The 22,077-nt window shown below is 41.5% G+C and overlaps 1 protein-coding gene and 1 long non-coding RNA gene across 4 annotated transcripts in view; one reads left to right on the forward strand and one right to left on the reverse strand.

Annotated features, from left to right (window-relative positions):
* ano1a (anoctamin 1, calcium activated chloride channel a) overlaps positions 1–9,595 on the reverse strand; it is a 50,895-nt gene extending 41,300 nt beyond the window's left edge. For 2 of the 3 annotated variants that reach the window (XM_041032961.1, XM_041032878.1), the window contains exons 1-2: positions 7,593–8,018; positions 2,841–2,974 (exon numbers count right to left, since the gene is read on the reverse strand). In XM_041032961.1, the coding sequence (XP_040888895.1) occupies positions 2,841–2,974; positions 7,593–7,662 (204 nt within the window). In that variant the 5' untranslated portion in view covers positions 7,663–8,018. Of the gene's footprint in view, positions 1–2,840; positions 2,975–7,592; positions 8,019–9,481 lie in introns of those variants that run through there. The other variant, XM_041033041.1, reaches the window with a different exon arrangement.
* On the forward strand, positions 9,505–12,621 carry LOC121179399. The gene is made up of 3 exons (XR_005893868.1): positions 9,505–9,617; positions 10,866–10,959; positions 12,511–12,621. It is a non-coding gene; the product is annotated as an uncharacterized LOC121179399 (long non-coding RNA).
* The last annotated feature ends 9,456 nt before the right edge of the window (positions 12,622–22,077 follow it).

Here is a 22,077-nt window from a genome sequence, read left to right on the forward strand (position 1 = left end):
TAGAACTAGAGTAATATCAACTTGTAATTATGAAATAGTTCTTCAGCCTGTCATTCCAAGATTGTGATTTCATTATCTTTTTCTCTTGTCTAATGATCTTCTTTCCCGATAAAATATTTTTTAATGATTGCTACTAATTGCTTACTGTTTAATGGTTATGATAGAGCAGATTTGATCTGATTAGACAATGAAGTACAGGAGACTAAATAACAAGTGGATGCATTTCAGTTGTGATTAAAAGAATGTAATATTTGATATAACATTCAACCTGCACTCATTGATTCTCACAGACTGGGATGCAGCACAAACAGGCTGTGAACACAATGATATATTATCAGCTTATAAAGATACGATGTGGTGAACATGTTGACATCCAGCAGACACAAAGGATCACCTGGATTCATTTGGAGCTGTGTTTGTGTTTGCCTGATGAGTCCAGTGTTCCCTCTCTTTTAGCTCTATTTTGGGTCACTACCAATTCCTCAGAGAAATGTCTGGCTTTGTGGTCTGACAGCTGTCTGGTGCTGGGCTCCTGCTGCTTTTGTAAACGAGATTAAAGAGACCTGTGAGAGTGAACCCAAACAGTTAAGTGTTGCTGTCTGTAAAACTAAGAGCTGCAAGATGCTAAAATACGAATTCTCTGTGAGCAACCCCTTTCAAATTGGATGTAATCTTTTGACCCAGTGTTTGTGTTAATACCTACACATTAATACCTACACATTACTTTGTGATGAACCCTCCCCATTTTGGACATCTCATGAACTCTCCTCTAGGACCACAGTTAGGACAAAATGTCAGCTTTGTACACAGGATGTCTCAAAATTTAACAGGAAAATTACCAGGAAGACCACTGGGCACATTCATGCTTCCAAGGAGACAAACACTTAAACTTAAAATAACAAACATTTTTAGAATGATTGTTGGAAAGGCTGCAGGCTGTAGTTTGGTTTGTTCCATCCCATGACACTTATGTACTGTGAGGTGTAATGAACACTGCAGCTTTAGGAGCCAGAGCTGATTAGTCCTTTTTCATTTCGATCTATGTCCTCCAGTTTAAATGCTGTTCTCCTGCGTTGGCTGTCATGAAAATGGGCAAGCTGTATGATTAAAGAGAGGTGCAGAGCTGGAGGGATATCCCTCAGCTCAGGTGGTACTTTAGGTGCTGTTCTTTTCACAGTCTGTTCACTGATGCTCAAGCTCACCAGTCAAGCTGTCTGTTACAATGTAATCACTTAACATGTAAAACAGTTCATTTCCTGTTCCTCTGATACTGTGTCATTATAAAAGGCAAATGCAAAAGATATAGAGCCGGCTATAGCACAGCTCACTGCTCTTTTGTAATGCAGAGCAGAATACTGTACATTCATGTTTATGAAACTATTAGAAATTAGAATGGCACTCAGTAGAATGTATACCTCTGCCAAGGTATACTGTCTATTTTGCAACATTGAGGAAAGTGATAAAAATAAAACATTCCTGAATCCAAGCTTTTAACTGGATCTGCAGTTGAAAAAACTCCGGTTTTTCATCCACTTCACAAGATCATTTTTCTTCTGTTAGTTTGGTACCACATGGTCTCAGCCAGAATTATGTATTCTCCTTGTGTGTTTGCCTGGAACTAACCATTATTTCCCTGTGCCTGTTCAGGATTGTTCGCTGCCTTCCTGTTTGCCCGCTTTGCCTCTGCCTGCCACGCTCACCGCCCCAACTCATCTTCCCAAACCTTGCTCATCTCCACTGGTCTCCACCTTCCCTGTATCCCTCTGCTTCTGCCTTTGTTTCCCAACTCAGCTCATCCCTGCCATTGGCCCTTTTACTTTGCCCTCTCCTTCACCTGCTGGAACCCTCACTTCGCCAGATGTCATCCATAACTAAAGCCCATTGCAATAAAGCCCTGAATCTCCTTTAGACAGAATCTGTATCACCACAAAGCAGGGTAAGGACACTTAACTGAGTTTTTGAGACTAAGGTCCTTGGCAAAGTGATTGATCATTAGTTAACATGGAAGCAACATATTGATTATATTAAAGATTAAAGTCAATAGTATGCCTATATAAATCTAGGGATATATAAAATTATATCTATATATAATTTACAGCTTGCTTCCTCACATAACTTTTTGTGTGGAATTGTGGGGGCTGACCTTTAAAACAACTATAAACCTATTCCTTTTACAAGAAAACAAGCCATACACATGAGACTGGTTATATACACACTATGTAGTTCATACTTATTGTGTTATGTGTGACATCTGAATGAAATACCAACAATGCTAACTGAATTATTATGATTATTATTATTATCATTGTTGTTGTTTATAGTTGCTAAAGTTAGCAAGCCTTCACAGGTGCTCACAGAGAGATGCCGTCGTACAAGAACAAAAGACTTAACTTACCGGCTGCTAGATGCTGGAGATGAGGTGACAGCTGTAACAACCCTGTCAAAGCTGAGCTTATACTGACTGACAACAAGCACCTGACCATGTCTACACTGAGCACACGGAGATACACTGAGCGATTACGGTCTTTCTGGATCACCAGTGTGTTGCCACAACCCCTGGATCATCACATACTACATCAGTCACAAGGCACTGGCACACACAGGCATTAAAAATTAGAGGAAGGGTCAAAGCAGAATTCATGATTGTACACAAGAAAGTGCTATCGACGAGTTTCGCTGGTTTTAAAAATGACTGCATCATGTCTGTGTCAGTGCTGCTGACCGAGCCATCAAAATAACTTCCTGTTGTTGCATGTACCTGTCTCTCTCACCTCACACAGAGTCTTTGCCTCGTGTGTCCCCCTCTACACAACTCCAAAAAAGAGGATATAGTGTCTTACTATTGACTCGCTGCTCCTGGCCTTAGTGTAGTCCACATCCAGGTTCTTCTCCTCGCCAGGGACTGGCAGGTAGTTGTCACTCCTCCTCATCATGGCGGGATCCTCCTGCTGTGGGCTGCCTGAGGGAGGAGAACCTGGGGGAGGAACAGAAAGAACTGGCATTAATCTTGTGTGTGTGTGTGTGTGTGTGTGTGTGTGTGTGTGTGTGTGTGTGTGTATCTTAAAGACAGTGTTGCTCATGCCACACTACATCTATTCTACATTTATGAATGTCTGTCAGGGTGAATAAGAAATTTCTCTGTGTTTTGTGTCCTTCTGCAGGTGAAGCAGAAGTCTCAGGTGCTGCAGATGAACTTCAGTATTTAGTTTAACACTGGAGATGAAGAGAAGCTGTCTGGCCCCTGTGCAGAGATTTCTGCCACAGCAGATCCACACTGACACTCCTACGTAGAGAAAGGCTGTGATTCAGGTTGTCTTTTCTTGAAGCAGAGCTGCTGTTCAGACTTAAACGGCTTAACTACTGTGACTGTATTTGGATGAAATGTTTCTGGAGCCCCAGTGTGCTGTAAAGCCGTAATATGAAGTTAAAAACAAAAAAAAAACAAAATACTGAACTGGATTTAGTTGAAGACACTCAAGATTAAAAGACTGATCAGGATCAGGAGGAAAAAACTCCCTTCACCACTTTTAACTCATGACCTCTGTGACTTTCAAACAACAAATGTTAGCAGCCTTTACAAACTGTGGCTCTGGACCAGGGATCCCTGTTATTGTGCCCAGTAAATCTATGGGCACAGCTACATGGATGTGACAATGCAAAAGATGGTAAAAAAAAAAAAAAAGAAAGAAAAAGAAAAAAAAAAGAGAATAATCTGTGCCATAAGCTTCTGGATGTGGTTTTATATTGAACTGATATTGGGATTTGTTTTCTATCAACTGCAGTTAAACAAGAACTGTCTGTTTTTGTCTGTCTGTGGTGTAAGAACCTCCAGTTGAAGGTGTGATGAGAACATTAGCAGTGTTCAGCAACGCATGTAAAGGGACAATGTTACTACAACTCTGTCTGTTATTCTACATAAAGCAGCGTCCCCACCACACACCCTGCATCAAATCATTCAAAACACAGACTACATGTGTTCAGTTGTGTATTCTGCTTAATACCACACTAATTACACCCTGCTACATTCACAGTATCCTACTTAGCTAGATGTTTGGCTAACAGCCACATAATATTCTCAATGATGAAACCATTCATAAAGTCAGTCTAACATTTACAAGCACTCAATGCATGTAATTTCTTTATTGTAAAGTATTTTTGGTCCCATCAGTACAGGGTTTCCACCACACACTGTCCCTTTTGTACACCTGTTATTGGTGGCTACGTAGACGTGGTGGGCCTAATGGATGGTCCAGCTTGGGCAGCAGCAGCCAGGGGCTTTGACAAATGACAAATTCATCCTCACAGGGGTTGGCAGGGGACGTAAATTTTAAATCAAAAGCATTTTCATCACTGGATGTCACCTTCTTCATGCAAATCTTGTAAACAGCCTCATCAATTTGGCTCTCTCTTCTCATCTGGAACCTGAAATGGTGCCAAATTGCAACAGCTGCATTTTTCGGTGGGTGGGGGCAGGGGTAATTTGCTTGCACTTGCCATTATTTTTTCTAATCCTCCCTTCTGAGGAGAAGCGGTTGCCATAATGTCTGCTGTCTTTTTTGTCAGGTTATTTATTTGACATTTATTTATTGGTCGTTTCAAAACGACCACTTTCCCCTGAACTACAGTCCTTGTCACTGCTAACTCTGCTGTTGGACAGTGGGAGTTTCTAAAGAAGCCTAAAGAACCCTCACTTATTCTACTAATTGGAAGGTCAGTGGTTTGATCCCCACCTGCTCCAGTCCACGTCAATGTGTCCTTCGACAAGAAACTGAACCAAAACATATCTTGGTGAGTGCCTGATAGAAAAGCACTGAATGTTTGTAAAAGCTCAGTATGAATGACTGTGTCATTCATGCTGAGCATTGAATGGAGACTGAAGAAGTGCTATATAAATGCAGTCCATTTGCAGTCCATTACTGGCTTCCTAACCAAGACCGTATGACCAAATGTAAGTATTGTTGCTACGGTTATTATCAATGTCATTAATATACCTTCAACAACGATGAAGAGACATCATAAAATTGCTTTTGAAAGTCTCCTGCCAAGCAGAAAGAGTTTCATCCAGAGTGTCTTTTTGAAAAATCTGGCTACTGTATCTAGCTATGACACCGTGTTTGAATATACAGTATTATGGCCTTTGCTGGCTTCCATACTGCGTTGCAGCGGGTGTCAGTGGATGGCTTGCTTTATGGATGGAGCAAAAACACTCAGTAAAACCAAAAGAGACTGCACCTGTTGTTTCTTCAGATGCTTAAATGACCTGCGTTCATGTCTGCCTGACAGGCAACCTTTTGTGATGGAGCACATAATGACTGTCCTAGAAGCAAAGGCAGAAGTAGCGTGATGCTGTTACACTGCCACAAAACCACTTAAGAAGGAGGTTGAGGTGGATGGTTGGTTGCACAAAGTGTATGATGTATAGTTCACATCCCATCTCAGACCGACAGTAAAGATTTGTTTCTCTTAAACCACGACCACAATCTTTTCCCAGCATCAGGCGACTGAAACGACTCAGACAAACACAGCCAGGTCAGAGCAGTGATTGTTTTGGAAGGCCAATATTCGTATGAGCGTTAAAAACTAAAAAGACTGAGAAATTCTGAATGTCTCTGTAGCAATCATGCCAAGGCACCACAATTAATTTAACACATTTATGGGTCCATGACATCAAAGCTAACACTGGCTCAGGTGAGGCGGTGCCTCGGGTGAAGCATTCAGTGAACCACGAGGAACCAGATATGACTTGTTTACATTCTTTCATATCAGAATATAAAGCAAACTTGATGTTACATGTGTGGCATGGCAAGTTTGACTTTGTACAGTACAACAGCGTCTTTGTGCATTGCAAACCATGTGTAAACCAAAACACGCATCTTAAGCAAGTATTTTTTGTTTTTTATTTTTAAAAAATGTATATTATAATGTTTTATGTATATTTCATTGTATGAACTAAATGCTTGGTAGATTAATGGTGTCAGATCCTTGGCACTGCCACAGGAAATCCTCTTATTTTTCACACATATATTTAACTCAGAATACCTAAGTTTTAAGTTTAATGTTTTATTTTGGAGCTTGTTTTATGTAGTTACACTCATTCCATAACAACACAAGCCTGCCCAGGCCCTGATATCATCAGCCAAATGTCTTGGCAGAGAGCCTAGACAGGCGGCAACCAGCATGGACCTCAGATTTACTTTCACAACATATTTTCAGTATAACCCCACATCAGATTCGTCCAACTATTTGTCCAACTACTATTGTGAATCATTGTCATTGTGTTATTACTTTATTATTCATGCCCCATTTCTATGCAAAATCAGTTTGTTAGCATGGCAACAGGTTAGGAACTGTTTTTTTTTTTTTTACATTTTACCAGAGCAGAGATTAAGCAGGAACATCCAGTGAAGGTATAATATCTCTATGAACAAAACTGGAATAATAATTAGATTGTTGCCTTGAGAACTAGTACTGGTAAGGCACAGTCATGGTGTGAAAGCCAGGAATCTCAACACCTGCTGAAATAAAAAAATTAAAAAACCTACTCTGTGTTAAACCTTTGGACACTCATCAACCAGCCACCCCTGTCTCTCTTACAGAGAACTGGTTTACACTGAATGCATCATAAAGAAATTAAAGATCTATGAGGATGTAACGTCATCATTTAGCAGTGTTGAATCTGAGAGTCACGAGAACTGACAGCATGTTTACACAGTCCATCAACTCCACTTTTACATGCCAACCACAAACTTTCATATTGTGAGACAAAAACTGGTGGCTCTTCCTTTAATACAAAGGAAGCGAGAGCACCAGCAAAATCCTGTGTCAGCTTTTTCATTAGGACGAAAGACGCAACTGTTGTGAGTGATTTATACAGTGTGAAGAAGAGGAGTGAGCTCACAGGGCAGCATAGGGCTGAGCAAAGGATCAAAGCATTACGTCCATGTAGATTCAACTCAAACGGTCAAAGGCTATGTGTTTAAAGCTGCACTGATGCTGTAAATATATCTTCTTTTTTTTTTTATTACCAGTGAAGCAAATGATTTATGCATTAAGTATAATGCGACCTGGCAAATAATTAATTCTTAACTACACAGTTACTCTGAAGAATGAAGAATTAATTTAAAGCATGCAAATTTCCCAGTGTAGCAACATCCTAAAGTTATTAAAGAGTATTATTTTTTTTTTTAAAATTGAACTATCCCTTTAAAGTTAAGGTTAAAGGCCAGTACTGTGCATGCATGCTCAAAGGGCCATTGTGTTTAAAGCAAGCAGACTGATCAGCATCTTCATTTAAATATGAATCTAATGTACTCCTGGTTGCAGTGTGATGTGAGGGCGCCCTCCATACAAACAAGTAAGGTAGGCTGTGCCTGTGCATCCGCGCGCCCATGTGTGTTACACCAACAGCCAGAGTCCACCTAAATCAGAGGGAACGTGAGGACATGTCTGACAAACGGGACCTGGGGCGCAAACAGACGCAAAGCTTCATTCAGTCTAATGATTATCATCGTGGTCCTGCATTTTCCTGCAAATTTTTTTTTTTTTTTTTAATCATTATTTACATTTTCAGCGCAGCAGTGAAGCGCTCTTACCCTGCTCCTCTGCACTATCATGGTGGTTTAAGCTCCCGAACAGCTCATCTCCATCATCTTGTCGCTCCATCGGCTTTTTCTTTTTTTAAAAAGGCGCTCAGGGTTCAGACGGAGACCCCCCAACCGCGTCCGCTGTGCCTCTGTCCCTCCGTTGTGCTTCGTGGCTTCACAAGCCGCCTGCGCTGTTGCGTGGAAACGCTGAACGGAGAGCTACCACTTCATCATTCTTTGGAAAGCTCACAGACTACTGTCAAAGTGTTTGCTGTCGAATGTGTAAAAAAAATAAGAAACTATCTGTCCAAACGAGGCGACTGTATCCACAGAGTCCTTATCTCAGTGGCATGAATATAGAAGGTAATTTCAATAAAATCAGCCGAAATGACATTATTTGAAATGATCCTATGCTAAAGCACATCTCCTCCGTGTGTGAGGACGCGCTCTGTCTACATGAGATGATCCACTCACAAACAGACAGCAGGGTGATAACGCGCAGGGAAGCTCAGCGAAAATCGTGCCAAAAGCGGTCTGGAATGGTGCTGTGTTCAATTACCTCAGGAAAAAAGAAACGCCTTACCTGACCACAGCTCAGCCTCTGTCAGCTGTCATTTCAACTGGAGTTTTTGGAATGAATAATGAATATTAGTTATTATGCAATACTTTTATATGCAATACACACCCCAAAATAACTAGGAGGAGTCTCTGAAGATTCTGGGAAAACATCACTGTAGATCACCTGGTAAATACATTTCTGAATATAAGACACTGCTCTATATTTTGAATGTTACGGTAATAATTCATGCTAGGCACTAATTGGGGCTGGAGTAAGAGAAGGTCTGTTACCTACACTACATTAACAATTCACCAGGCTAAATCTAAACACATCATCCCTCACTGTTCATGCATATAAAGTTCTTAAGCAATGAGGGGAAAAAAATTAGGGGATCATACACTTGCAATTGCTTCATGAGGTTTACAAGTCTTGTTATTTCCTATGAAACTTGAATGCGGCATCGTTCTCCAGCTCGAGCATCACTGCACCAGCTGGTGCCGCCCACTCGCGCTAGGGTCTTCCAGTAGGCGCGAGGTGAGGAGCGCACGAGCGAAATGGTTAAAGACAGACCACCTCGAGATAAAACTGCGCGCACAAAAGGACTGTGGCAAATCATTTTAGGGACTTTAAACTTTAGCACCAATCACACTAAAGAAAGGAAGAAAGAGAGAAGCTGCACCAAGTGAATGTTTTGCAATGAGAATATAACCACAGATAAACAGGCAGAGAGTCACGTTCTAACACATGTTCCAAAACAAGCAGGGACCCCTAAAGGGAACGTGTCCTTCACTGACTGATCCTTCTCTCCACAACTCTCCCGTCACATCTGCCTGCCCGCTGACAACGCGCTCCTCTGCCGGTGAGACTCGGAGCCTACGGAGCTCAGACCGTGGACAGCACATCGCATCCACACTACAGTGAATCACAGGGGCATCATCTGAATTCTAGAGGCTGTAGGTGCCACAGACCGATCCAGCCAATGGACAGGTGTCTCTCTACGTAATGGAGCACACGGGGAAACCTCCTCGCGCAAAAATGCGCCTCAGGACACATAAGGCGTCAAACAGCAGGCTTCACGTGAGCATTTAGGAAGAAAGTCCTCAGGTATTTACCGTGTTACGTCTATACCGTAACCCACAGGAAACGGTAGGTTTAAAAAACAAAAACAAACACACACACACACACACACACACACACACACACACACACACACACACACACACACACACACACACACCTCTGCCATTTAGAGCAAATGAATGAAAAACATAAGAGTAAACCACCGCGATGTTCTGACTAATGTAGACCTGAAGGTAAAGAATATGAAATGAGTATTTACCTTGTCTCCACAGTTAAAGAGAAGCCGTTTTGGGCGGAAGCTAAAAAGGAATAAGTGCAGGTGCTGCGCCAGGTAACACTTCCCACTCACCTGTGTGCAGACGGGGCGGAGGAGGAAATGCTTCTGGCTTCCTCAGGTAAAATCTCTCCTCCCACACAGCTACTCAGGGACAACATGAAGTCACTGGAGTGGCGTGGAGGGGGGCGGTTGCACAACTTAACAATGTAAAGGCAAGGGAGTGCTGATTGGCCAGGATCCAGAGAGAACACATACTAAAATAAATTCTACAGTGTACATCCTGTAAGATCCGGACCTGTGCACCTGTCCGTTGTGCAGTTAGGTGACCTGAGATCTGCTGCAGTTAGTTTTTTGTCTTTATACAATGTGAATGAACTGAGGGAGTGGGATTTCAGGCAGGCAGACAGGGAGTCTCCTCAGGTGTTACAGGCATTCCCACACAAGTGTGGACTTGCAGTGGACTGCCAGGAAGCTTTCCAGTTCCGAAATACGACCCCACCTCTGATCTCACTCTGAGAGGCTTCTTCTGAAGCGACACTGAATTCACTGCAAAGAATAGCAGATAGCAGTCACACAACACACACACAGACACACACATGCACAGCACACATTGGTTCTGTCTGAACCAACTGAACAGCTGTAAGCCTCTCTCAGAGTGTGTTTTCCTACCAAATGTTTCCTCAAAATTCATATTTACATATTCAAAGTGTGTCTGCTCGATGTCATCTGAGGAGAGAATGTGCTCCTGTTCTCCTTCTTCTTTATGGAAACATAAAGAAGAAGGATAATGGATGAATGGGAGGCAAGTTAAAGCACTTTGTCCCTTATATAGTGGTACAAAACCAGTACAGTCCATTTATCAATTTAGTAGCAGCAGTTTTTTGATACAGCAAAGAACAAAAGGAAGAAAAGTCTCTGGGTTATTTAACACTCATCAGAAATATTCAGGCTTTCAGCCTTCCTGTGTCACCACATGAATGAAGGCTTGCTACCAGGCTGGTATTTTAGAGCAGTGACCTGAGTGAAAGGTGTTTTCACCTGAAGCTGCTGTCTGGATTGGCAGTGCAGATATCAACTGAGTGTGGAATTTTACATGAACTTAAAGGCAAATGAAAAAAAAAAGTACAGAGGGTTTCCCTGTGGGATTTTTGAATAGGCGTGTCTTTCTGTTCGCCTACCTGCATTCAGGGGGAACTCGTGCAGACATGCACAGTGATCCATAGAGTCCTTGAGAGTCATCCATGTCATTATAAAAAGAGAGCATTTCAGAAAGAAGCCAGGGACTGACTGACACTATCAGTGTGATTACATGAACCGTGTAGAAGTCTTTGTAACCTGTTTGTTCTGCTTGCTTTTTCACACACAGGGAGGGCTGTTTGCTCGATATTTCCCAAATAGGTGTCGGTGTAGGCGCTGGTGGGAGACTGCTGATTGAAATTCAAGCCTTCCTGGTTCTGTAGGTAAGGGCCAGGGCACGGTCAAAGAGAAGAGTATTGTACATTTGCATGAGCTTAGTCCACCTATTGTGTTTCCCACTAACACCGAGACTTCCATAGCCCTGGGTGTTGGTTTACAAGCCACACCCAAACCTTGCAGAAGCCTCAGATGGTCAGGAGAGAGTTTTTGTGGCAGAATGGCTACAGCACTCTTTTCCCAGTGTAGTACAGCATTTTAAGACAAATTGTATTTGATTAATGCCATTTATTTCATTCAGTGATGCAACCTGTAAATTACAGAGTCATGACAGCAGGTTCCTTCACTACAAATGATCCATGAAGAATTCCAATGCATATGTACTGCAATGTATCTGTGCAAATGGCAAATCAAACTCTATTCTATTCTTCAGCAGCAGGTAATTTGTGATGCAGCTTGTATATATTTGTGAAGCCAGCTGGAAAACAGGATTGTGTTCTCACTGTGATTTGGGAGAAAAAAAAACATTTTCAAAACAAATTTCAAAAAGTTAGCAGTGGAAGCGCCCTCTGCAGCTCTTCAGGAGACCAGCCCAGCCCACCAGCCCAGGTTCCCGCTGCATCTGACTCAGCTATCCTGTTACTCCTGTAACTCCTGTGACCCAACATGTCACTTTGTCGACTTTGCTTCATGACTCTATAGTGTCAGTCTGTGGCTGCTCATGTCATGACATCTAACCCCCCCGATCCCTCCAGCTGTTGTGTCTTTGTTCCCATGTACAGAAAGTACTGCAGGTAGACAGACTAGATCCAGAATCCTCCTCAATTTGTAATCACCCAAGGAATGAGTCTTGTCCTTCCTCCACCAGGCTCAATCAGAAAGGTTTCCAAATGAGCAGTAGGAAGTTGTCAGAAGTCAGATGTCTCAGTTTGATTCGGGCCAAGAACCTTTGCTTTTGCCACCCTTTCTCTTTCAACAGTCACCTCTGGTTTCTTTTAACTAATCTTTCCCTATCAAGTAGTTTTTTGAGCCCTGCCCCTCTTTCCTGTTAATTTAACCTAAATAACATAGAAAATAATAATCCAACTGCCATTTATTTTAATCACTTTAAGTGTTCTAATCAGTTACTGTTTTGATTTTGTCACCAAACCTAAAACCAACAGCCAAAAACCGAGTCAGAATCTTCCAGTAGTGTAGCATCATGCAGAATGATGGACAGACCCAAACATCCCTGTGTTTCTGTGCTCATACGGTTATTTATGAGGGAACGTGGTGTACACACAGGCACACGCTTATTTGAAGCGGGCCAACTCTCAGACTGAAGGTATGAGTTTGCCGGCATCTGTCCACCTCCCTCACCTCTGTGTGCTCACATCTTCTCCCCACAGGAACAAACGGTGCTCTGAACCTGTGGTGGAAATGCAAAGAGGAATTTGGACCAGTAACACACCTCAATGTGTTCACACATGTGATGCTGTAAAGATGTACCAATGTTAGCAAAAGTGTTAGCAATGTTGGTAATTGTGGGGTTCACCTCTAAAGCTGTTTGCGTGATGTCCTCAGGTGTTTGCAACATTTTGTTTTTTGTCTATATATAGAAATGATGGACAAAACAGTATGAACTCAAAGACCATCCATCATGGCTGCCAGGAATGAAAGTGCTGTACACAACAACTACAAAGGGGTGATCGATAAGTTCATGGCCTAAGGTAGGAGTTGTGGTTTCTACCTGTAGTTGTTGTTACATGGACAAGCACTTCAACTCATGAGTGATTATGCTGAAAGGCTGAAGTCAAATCAGCTTGTTATTTCTATTTTGCAAGTGCAAGTCAACTCTGTGTGAGAAAATGGACACATCGGCGTTCATGGAGTCATCCGCTACCTCAGTCTCAGGGCTTATCACCCACCGAGGTCCTTGGCCTGATTTAGCCCCCTCAGACTACTACCTCTTCCCCAAGATGAAGAGGGAGCTCAATGGTCAGTGGACCACTTTCTGGAGGATCCGTATGCTCCATGACCGCTGGACTAAATAAGTAAATGTAAGGATTAACTATGTTGAACACTAAATGTGCTAGGTTTTCTAAAATTGACTCTTTCTGCCTAAGGCCACGAACTTATCAATCAGCCCTCGAGTTTGCTCTTGTTCATTTGCAGCCTTCTAAGAAAATTCAAATCAGTGTGTAAATCAATGTGAAGCTGTTGTGCATGGTCTGTTTGGACAGGCTCTGCATAAACAGATGAATAAACATTTATCACAATCCCTCTCAGAATCTCCTGTAAGGTTCGGAGAAGACCATTGTTCCAGGAAATGTTTCAGTGCCTCTGGGGTAAATGCTGTTTCAGAATCACACTGCCTATTGGAATCTTGTGTGAGTGTGCCACAAGATCAAGATGATGAGTAAAGATGGCTGATCGAAAATGTTTGTTTCTTATCAATACATGTGGAAGGGTGCTGAGAGTGTGTGTGTGTTAGGTCTTTATAAGAAAATAGAGGCAGCGTGCAGGGACGGGAGAGAGAAGGGACCCCTCACCCTTGTTTCTGATGATCTATAACTACCATTTCCTGTTGTGACTCCAAAGAGTCCAAACTTTCTTAAAGTTGCATCACAGAAACGTCTCTCACAAAAAAAAGTCAAAAACTCAAAAGTCTGTTTGTGGTCATGTATGTTCATGTCCAAAACTGGATTTTTCAGTGATGTTGCAATGTGGTGGGACATATGAAGTTTCTAGAGGTGTGGTGTAAGAGTTTGGCAGCAGTGCAGCACAAAAAGATCATTCTAGAACACATTGATCGCTTATCATGGTTGTTTTCTTATTGCAGATTGGTTTAACCTTCTGTCTTCTCCAGCAGCAGTTTTCCTGTGGTGCTTCACTCAGCCAAAGGTTAGATTTAACCTGTTGATTAGTGATTGATAATAAATAAACTAATAGTAAACTGATAGAAACTTACCAGCCAAGAGGGAGAGAAACACAATTAACATTACACTTCCTGTTGCTTTGTTCCCTAAAACCTTCCACAGCTTCCCCCAGAAGCACCATCTTCCAGATACCTGTGGTTTATCTTCATGTGACTCTTACCAGTACCCAAGCCTGTATTTCACATTTCAAGGAGATAACATAAGACACAATGTGAGGCGAATTTACTCGCACTCATACAGCTGCTGGACTGATGTCGAGTATTTTACCAATATACAACCTTAACGTGCTGTCTTGTTCTGGAAAGCCTGGCTGTGCTAATGCTTGTGTTAACTGGGAAAAGCAGCTTAGGACGCTAGCAGTAACTTGGGTCGTAGTAAAGAATGGCTGGGATCACATAACAGAGATTTTCAGAACTTATGTGGTAGTCCTGCAGTCTCGCTGATTTTTGTCCAAGCTGTCTCTCTTTTTGTTCAGACTCTTGAAGCCTGTTTCACTGCTCCCCTTTTCTTTTTCTTTTTTTTTTTTTTGATCATGTCTTAGAAGCTTATCAGATGTTTTGTATGTAAAATCTTAATGAGTAAAAAAAAAAAGATATAAATATATTATTATATAAGCGTTGTCTATTAAACTAACTGAATTTAGTATTTATTGCTGTCAGTTAAATTTAGTGGAGTAAAAAGAACAATACTTTCATCTAAATATCTGAAGAGTAGAAGTGATCAGTGGCATAAATCGGAAATATTCAAGTCAAGTAAAAATGTAATGTATCTCAAAATTATACTGAAGTGCTATACAGTCTTGTATTAAATGTACTCAGGTACATTCCACCATTGGGAACTGATACCTGCTTAGGCCAAAAATCATACATACATACGGGCATTAAAATGTGTCTCCACATGCGTCTCCAGTGATCACTTGTGATCAGATCTCACTTCCCCACTCTAAATGCAAATAAGCACCTTGTGAATCAATCAGTACACCTTGAATGTCAATATGACATTTGACCATTCCATTAGTTTTTATTGGCTGTTGCATGACGTGAGTGATAAAAACATCAATTTCAGCCAGATTATGTGAACTGTCAATTCTGTTTCCTCACCTGGCACCAGACTGAAAAAAGTGAAAATGATCTGTTTTTTGTTTTTAGCAAGGGCGACACAAACACTGGAGCAGTGTGCCTAATAAACACTTTTCTATTATCTTCATATAAAAGCCAAAAAACTCAAAACATGTTTTCATAAACAATAAGAGGAAGAAAAGTTCTTTCCATTGTGGCCCTGTACGTTCTGTTCCAGCCACTGAAAACATGCGTGAATACATGACCCCATTCTTCCTTCATTTTTAAACTGATAACACAGTGACTCTGCAAAAAGTATGTGACACACAACAGCTGATATTTAGAACTGTATAATTTCCCCCTTGGCTTTGTAACTTTGTGAAGAATTAAACACAAACACAGAGGAAGAGAAAAGAAGATTTGGACTTTTGATACTTCCTCAGCATTTTTTGTGATAAACTCCAGTTCCTGTAACCTGACTTGATATTGTTGCATGCATGTCACTGGAAACAGAAACAGAGACATGTCTGTAACAGTGTTAAGTAACTCCTGTCAGAAAAATCATGTGTCATATCACATTTTATATCACATTTGTGTCCTCATCTTGCATTTATCGGCATGTCTTGCTCCAGCTGAACTATGAACACCCAGTGACAGATGACTGGTAACACTAATATTAGTACTGGTTGCCATATTTAGCATCAGTGTGAACAGGACCTAGGTCAAGCAGCCCTCCTCACACCAGCGTCCCCAGCAAAAATAACTCCATTAACCGTTTCCCATGCACCACCCTCTCCACTTCCTGTTGTTCCCCCAACTCCTCCAAACTCACTGTCTATCTTTCTCTCTCTCTCTCTCTCTCTCTCACACACACACACACACACACACACACACACACACACACACACACACACACACACACACACACACACACACACAGACTTCCTGTCATGACAGGGCTGAAATTAAAACATGCTGTTAGTTTGGACCCCTCCACAGCTGACAGTGAGATTAGGGGCATTTTCTCACAGTCTTAAACAGATAGACAGTGGCGGTCAGGAGTGATGGGATACAACTTGGCAACTTTGTGTGTGTGTGTGTGTTTCGAATACATTGCAACAATGAAAAAGACTGGGATCAAGAAATAATTACTTGAAAGTCAAGTTCTTAGTAATAATGTAATAATGTTTATATTCCAAAATTAGTGCATATATGACATTTTTTTGAACGTAGATAAATCTGATAGATAGCAGGGGTGAAAACTCACCAATTAGCAATGCACCTAGGGTGTCATTCTTCCATCACTGCAAATATTCATGAGGACAAGAGTCATTTGACCTGGTAATGTTCTCCCCATGCTTGCATGGGTTCCCTCAGGGTTCTGCGGCTTCCTCCCGCGGTCCAAAGACATGCAGATTGGTGACTCTGGATTGCCCATAGGTGTGAATGTGACTATGAATGGTTGTTTGTCTCTATATGTCAGTCCTGTGATCGACTGGAGACCTGTTCAGGGTGTACCCTGCCTCTCACCCAATAGGCAATTGGCTCCAACCCCCAATCCCAGCCAACCGCAAGGATAAGCAGTATGGGTAATGGATGGATGATTGGAATAAATAATATGAGGAGAGAATTATCACCAACTCTGCAGTTCCCCTCATCAAAGTGTTTTAGTTCACTCTTGGCCCACAACTTTACTGTCTTGGTTTGGTTCACGATCACAAAAAAACCCTCAAAATTTTTTTTTGTGCTGTTGGATATCAGAATAAGAATGAGAAAAAAAAAGATGACCTTCATTTTTATAGAATACTGTCACTCAAGACTCCCTTTGAAGCGAAATGCAGATGTCTATGATTTCAAGCCATTACATGTAGTAGACTGGACTGATGAACTCCCCTGTATTTATCACACTCAAAGGCAAAATCAATGATGTAGTTAATAACAATAGGTTTGTAATGGCAGCAACCACAAAGCTGCCATTCTCAACAGGCTAATTCATGATGAACCAACGTGAACACCATTAACCAACATTAGCAACAATAGTGAGTAAGCAGAAAAACAGCATGTGAACAAACCAAGTTGCTCATAGACAGTTTAGCTATAATATCCCTCAGGATTTATGCAAGCATTTAACAAATGGATGGGACATATTGTAATACTATGTCTATGATATGACATTTACTGTACACTGTGACTGGGCACAAACTTAGCTAAACACATTTTCACTTGCCTTTCAATGTAATGACTGAGGATGTCTTACAAAGGAGGATGTCCATTGATCCTGAAAGTCCAGACTTCATTCACTCATTGTTCACTTATTCACTTATTTAGCTTGTCTTGGCAAACCATTCAAATAACTGGAGAAGGCATCCGGTTGATCCATATTCCTATGCTGTAAAATTGATATGTGATACCGCTAACTGTCACTTTCTGCCCACAAAATACATCAGCACCACTTACAAACACAAAAAAAGGTCTGGACCAGATTTTTTATCAGCTAAGAGCGAGACATTTCCCTCACGGTTTAGTGGACCGAGGTAAGTGAATATTGGACCTACTCTATATTCTTCAGGCAACTGGAAAGACTCTAAAAGAATGATACTGTTGTCCCGTATCTGAGGCATGTTTAAAAAGGCCAACAGTTTGCTAACATGTTCACTATGTAAACTTTATAAAGTGGTAATATGTCAATGTGAACCCTGTTCAGAATATAGTTTGATACGATACAACAAGATCTGCATGGATCTGTTTCCTCAAGCAGAGATTAGGGGATAACAAGTACAGCTGAAATGACCTATGAAACATCAAGGCTGGTGAGAGAGACAACAACCTTACAGATTAAACACACTATAAATGTTTTAGTGTCATTTTCAGCGAGTCTGTGGCTCAGCATCTGTTTCATCAGAGTGGGGTCAGCTTTCTGGGTCCACCTCAGAAGTTTCAGGCTCCACAGACATGGTTTCCTGGGTGTTTATTGCTCTCTCACAGAGATGTGTGGGTCCCGAGTTTGACCTTACAAAGTCAAGCTGACTTCATCCTACATAAGAGCAGAAAAAGTCATTCTAGAACTTTACCTATCATGATATTTTATTTAAAGTACTGTGCCTGATAATACGCAAATAACTTTGCTGAGCAGACGGAGGAAACAGGGAGCTGCTCAAAGGCTCAGATAAAGGTGCAAAACATGATCCATCATCCTGCACATCAAAGCTCAGGCTATAAATAATTCTAAATCTAATAAAATTGAATCTTTTTTATTTAGATTAACTTAATAAAATGATAAAAACAAAAACCCCAGTGAGGACAAACACCGCAGCTTAGCAGGGCAGAATCCTCCCACTTTTCATTGGCAAGCTCAAAGGCACAATACGTGGTTAAAGGAATGGTTCATTATTTTGGGAAATACACTAATTTGCTTTCTTTGCAAGTGACTAGCACGTCCATAAGAATCTCATGGGCGCAATCCGCCATTCATAACTAATCCTGAAATCACAAATTGCCGTCATCACAATTCAACTTATGTACAGATTAAACAGACCAGACCCAGTGTGTTCATGAGTGAGTTTTACAAGTGTTTCCATTAAACACAATATGTTCTGACACCAGTTTCACTCTCAGCAGTGAGACGGAAAGAAAAGAAGAAAGCGCCCCAAATGTTGGATTATTCCTTTAAACCTTAAAGACAATTGCTGAAGTCAGAACACAGTCATACTGCCTACCTCCCGCAATGATAAAGTCCTTTAATACAAGGACTAACACTAAACAGTGACTTAATGCAAGTGATTCATGTTTCCAGATGCTGTTAAAGGCTTGTTTACATTTCCACATCTGGAACCACTGGTGGAAAATAGGCCTGTAGTAGCGGTAAAGTTTAAAGTTTAGATACATAAAAATATTTCTCATTTATAACTTCTAATGTTAAATTCAAATAATTAAGAATCACTTTAAAATGATTTTTTAATACATGTGACTTTTTGAAATGGCGACATTGTCATTTGCCATACTCACCCTGAAGTCTCACATGTTGTATGGTAATGACATGTACATGTGTCATCCAACATGTAGGTGTATGAGTCATTGTGATGCTGACAGCTTGTTTTGGTGAACAGTGGAAAACTACAAGCCTGTCAGGACCACACACTCCTGGATTGTACTCCTTTATTCATGGCTTAGCAGAAACCTGAAAGGCTGGTTTTAGCTGTGAGGAGGTGGGTGTGGTGAGGAGCCAAGGATGATCCGAGCATTACACTGCTCCAACCCTTACCCACCTACTGACTATTTATTCTGTCAAAACAGAGCGTTTTTGCGGTCTGGTGTGGTAGAGGATTAGGGCCACATGTGAAAATATGCATTTTGAAAAATAAATAAATGAATAAAATTTGAATTGTGAGTTTAAAGTGAGAAATTTGAGTTTAATCTCATTAAACACTGAGTTTTAATTTTTAAACCCATGAATTTTCCACTTTTTTTCTTTTTTTTCATGTAGTCCTGATCCTTTCCCACAGGGTCTGGAGGTGCCAGCAAGAGAGAGTTCGATATGTGGCTCATTGTCGCCATCATGTGGTGGTGACAGTGATGTACAAGTAACAGTGTGTTTAGTGGGTTTTTAAGAGTTTAAGTCATCTGATCTGTTTTATCAGAACCATGGGAGTGTGGCCAGTAAGGAGAGGTCAAATGGAAGTGAATAACCAGGTTTATTGAGGTAAGCAATAGAGAGTTTTGGCCATTAGACTCCATCAATGTGAAGTGTCAATATGAAGATAGGACACAAGACCAAATCCCACTGAAGTCCAGTTCCCCAGGAGTAAAGCCAGGAGGTTATGAGTGGTGATGGTGAGCAATGCAAGCATCAAAGGTCACTGGTCAGACACGGTGACGTCAGGATTGTCAGTGGAGGGATTTGACAGCGTGGGAAAGCGGAGGTGATGCAGAGAGAGCGATCAGGAGTAAACAGCTTTTCCTGTTTCCGTAAAGAAGGATGAATCATTGTGGTAAGGGATGGGGGTGTTGGGGGAGGGAATACACATGCATCGTCTGGATTCATGGCGGCTATGAGTGGATTTCTCCCTTCAGGAGGGTTCAAAGCCTGCAGTCTGAGAATACACCTCCCAGGATTTATCTAGTTCCTCACAGAGGATCTGACTTGAGAGCTCTCATCATGCTCTCGTCTACTGCCGCTCATTCATCTGAGCCCTGTCCCTCACAGGCTGCAGCAGAGGTGAATCTCTCCATCACATGTGACAGCATGGCATCACTGTCCACATCTACAGGACTAAGAAGAACTAACAAACCCCCTAAAACTGCTTTGTTCTGTAGTGTTGCTGTTGTTGTTGTTGTTATTGTTATTGTTGTTGTTGTTGATGTTGTTACTGTTGTTGCCTTGACATCATGCTCTGCTTTGCCCCCTCCAGCATCAAGTAAAGATTTTTTACCTCACATGTTTTCCTGTGGAATGAATGGTTGAGATCGGAAAGATTCCTGTGTCTACAGTTTGAGACTGTTACTGGACAATTTGAAACAGATCGCAGGCTTAAAACCTTTTTGTTTGACAAAACGTATAATTAGCTGTAGTTATAGTTTCTTAGGTAACTGAACCATCCCTTAGTTATGCTGCTATAGTCCTAGGCTGCTGCTTCCCATGATCCTCTGCACACCTCTTCTCTCTTTCTATCCTCTGACCCACTCTCACATTTATTAACCTTTATTACATGTCATTAACTCTGTGTCCTCTCTGTCCCATAGTCCTGTGCTTGTTTCTCTCTGGTCTCTCTTTCTCTGTACCTTTCTGCAGGTATCTCTGGCTCCGGAGCTGCATGTCCTATGGTCCTGGCTCCACCGACCTGCTGCTTTTTATTGTCTACAATTATCAATTTCTAACACATTACTTAATGTTCCACTCTGCTACAGATAAATATTGGATTAATATTCTATGCCAGCTGTAATGTAAATAATTACCAATCATGACAGCTTTTTGCTTCTGTGCTCTGTTTCCTATCATAACTGTAATCTGCTGAGTGCACAGTATCCACTAACTGTTCTGTAATCTGAATGCTGGCTCTCTAACATTGTCCACTGCCAACCCTGTTTGTATCATGTTTTATATGCTGCATGTCCTTCTCCTCCTCTCCTCCTTTCCCAGCTGTCCTATCTTCCTCCTTTTCCTCCTTTCACCCAGCCCGGCCATCGGCAGGAGGGTCCCCCATCTGAGCCAGGTTCTGCTCAAGGTTTCTTCCTGTTAAAAGGGAGTTTTCCTTGCCACTGTCGCCTTAAGTGCTTGTTCTGGGGTCAGGCTCTGGGTCTCTGTAAAGCGCTTTGAGACAATTTTGATTGTGGAAGGAGCTATATAAATAAAATTGAATTGAATGGAACTGGTTGTGTGTGGGTTAAACATATTTGTTTAATGGTGCTATGTTCTCCCCGCAGAATATAGCACCATATCCGTTAAATTTAGGTGTTGGGTACTGTTTCTGAGCTCATTAGCAAGGCCAGATAACATGCGCAGCTTCCACTAGAGCTGACAAAAACACTGTAGACATCTGTTCTTTACCCTTCTGTTCTTGTGTTTTGTTTGTTTTTTGTTTTTGGGAAGATAAATAAACATGACTTTAAAAACATCATAGCCCCATGCAAACCACTTCAGAAGACTGTGAAACCATGAACAGCAGCAGTAACAGTTCACAGTCAGGTTTGGCAGCAACAGCAGGAGGAGGCAGGTGCAGCCAATCAACAATCAAGCCAATGCAGTTATTTTAAATGATCAGAGCTCTAAAGGGGCTCGCATGGGAACCTCTGAAAACTCTGATATTTCAGAAATAATCACGAATGAAATACTACATGAGGATGTAGGAAAGAAACCAAAATGGATGTTTCACATCAATCAAGGTACATAATCCATAAGTGCTGTTTTGACTGCCATCTTGGACGGTCCCTGGTTATCCCTAGGAATCACATTCATGTTGGACAAAGGTGTAGCCTTCAGAAAACTAGACCTCTACCTCATTCTTATCAGCTGGCATGGGGCGCTGTCCATGCTGCTAATCATGCTGCCTCCCTTCCACGTTGTAGGAGTTGGCGGAGGAGGAAAATGGCAACTTCACACACGTTGGCCATATCAGCTGAAAAGGTGATAGTAGTCAGTGTTTGTGTTAAAAATCATTTAGGCCTCACATACTGAATGTCTGCTCGTGTGTGC

This window comes from Toxotes jaculatrix, chromosome 1, assembly GCF_017976425.1.
Source record: "Toxotes jaculatrix isolate fToxJac2 chromosome 1, fToxJac2.pri, whole genome shotgun sequence".
Classification (NCBI taxonomy): Eukaryota; Metazoa; Chordata; class Actinopteri; family Toxotidae; genus Toxotes; species Toxotes jaculatrix.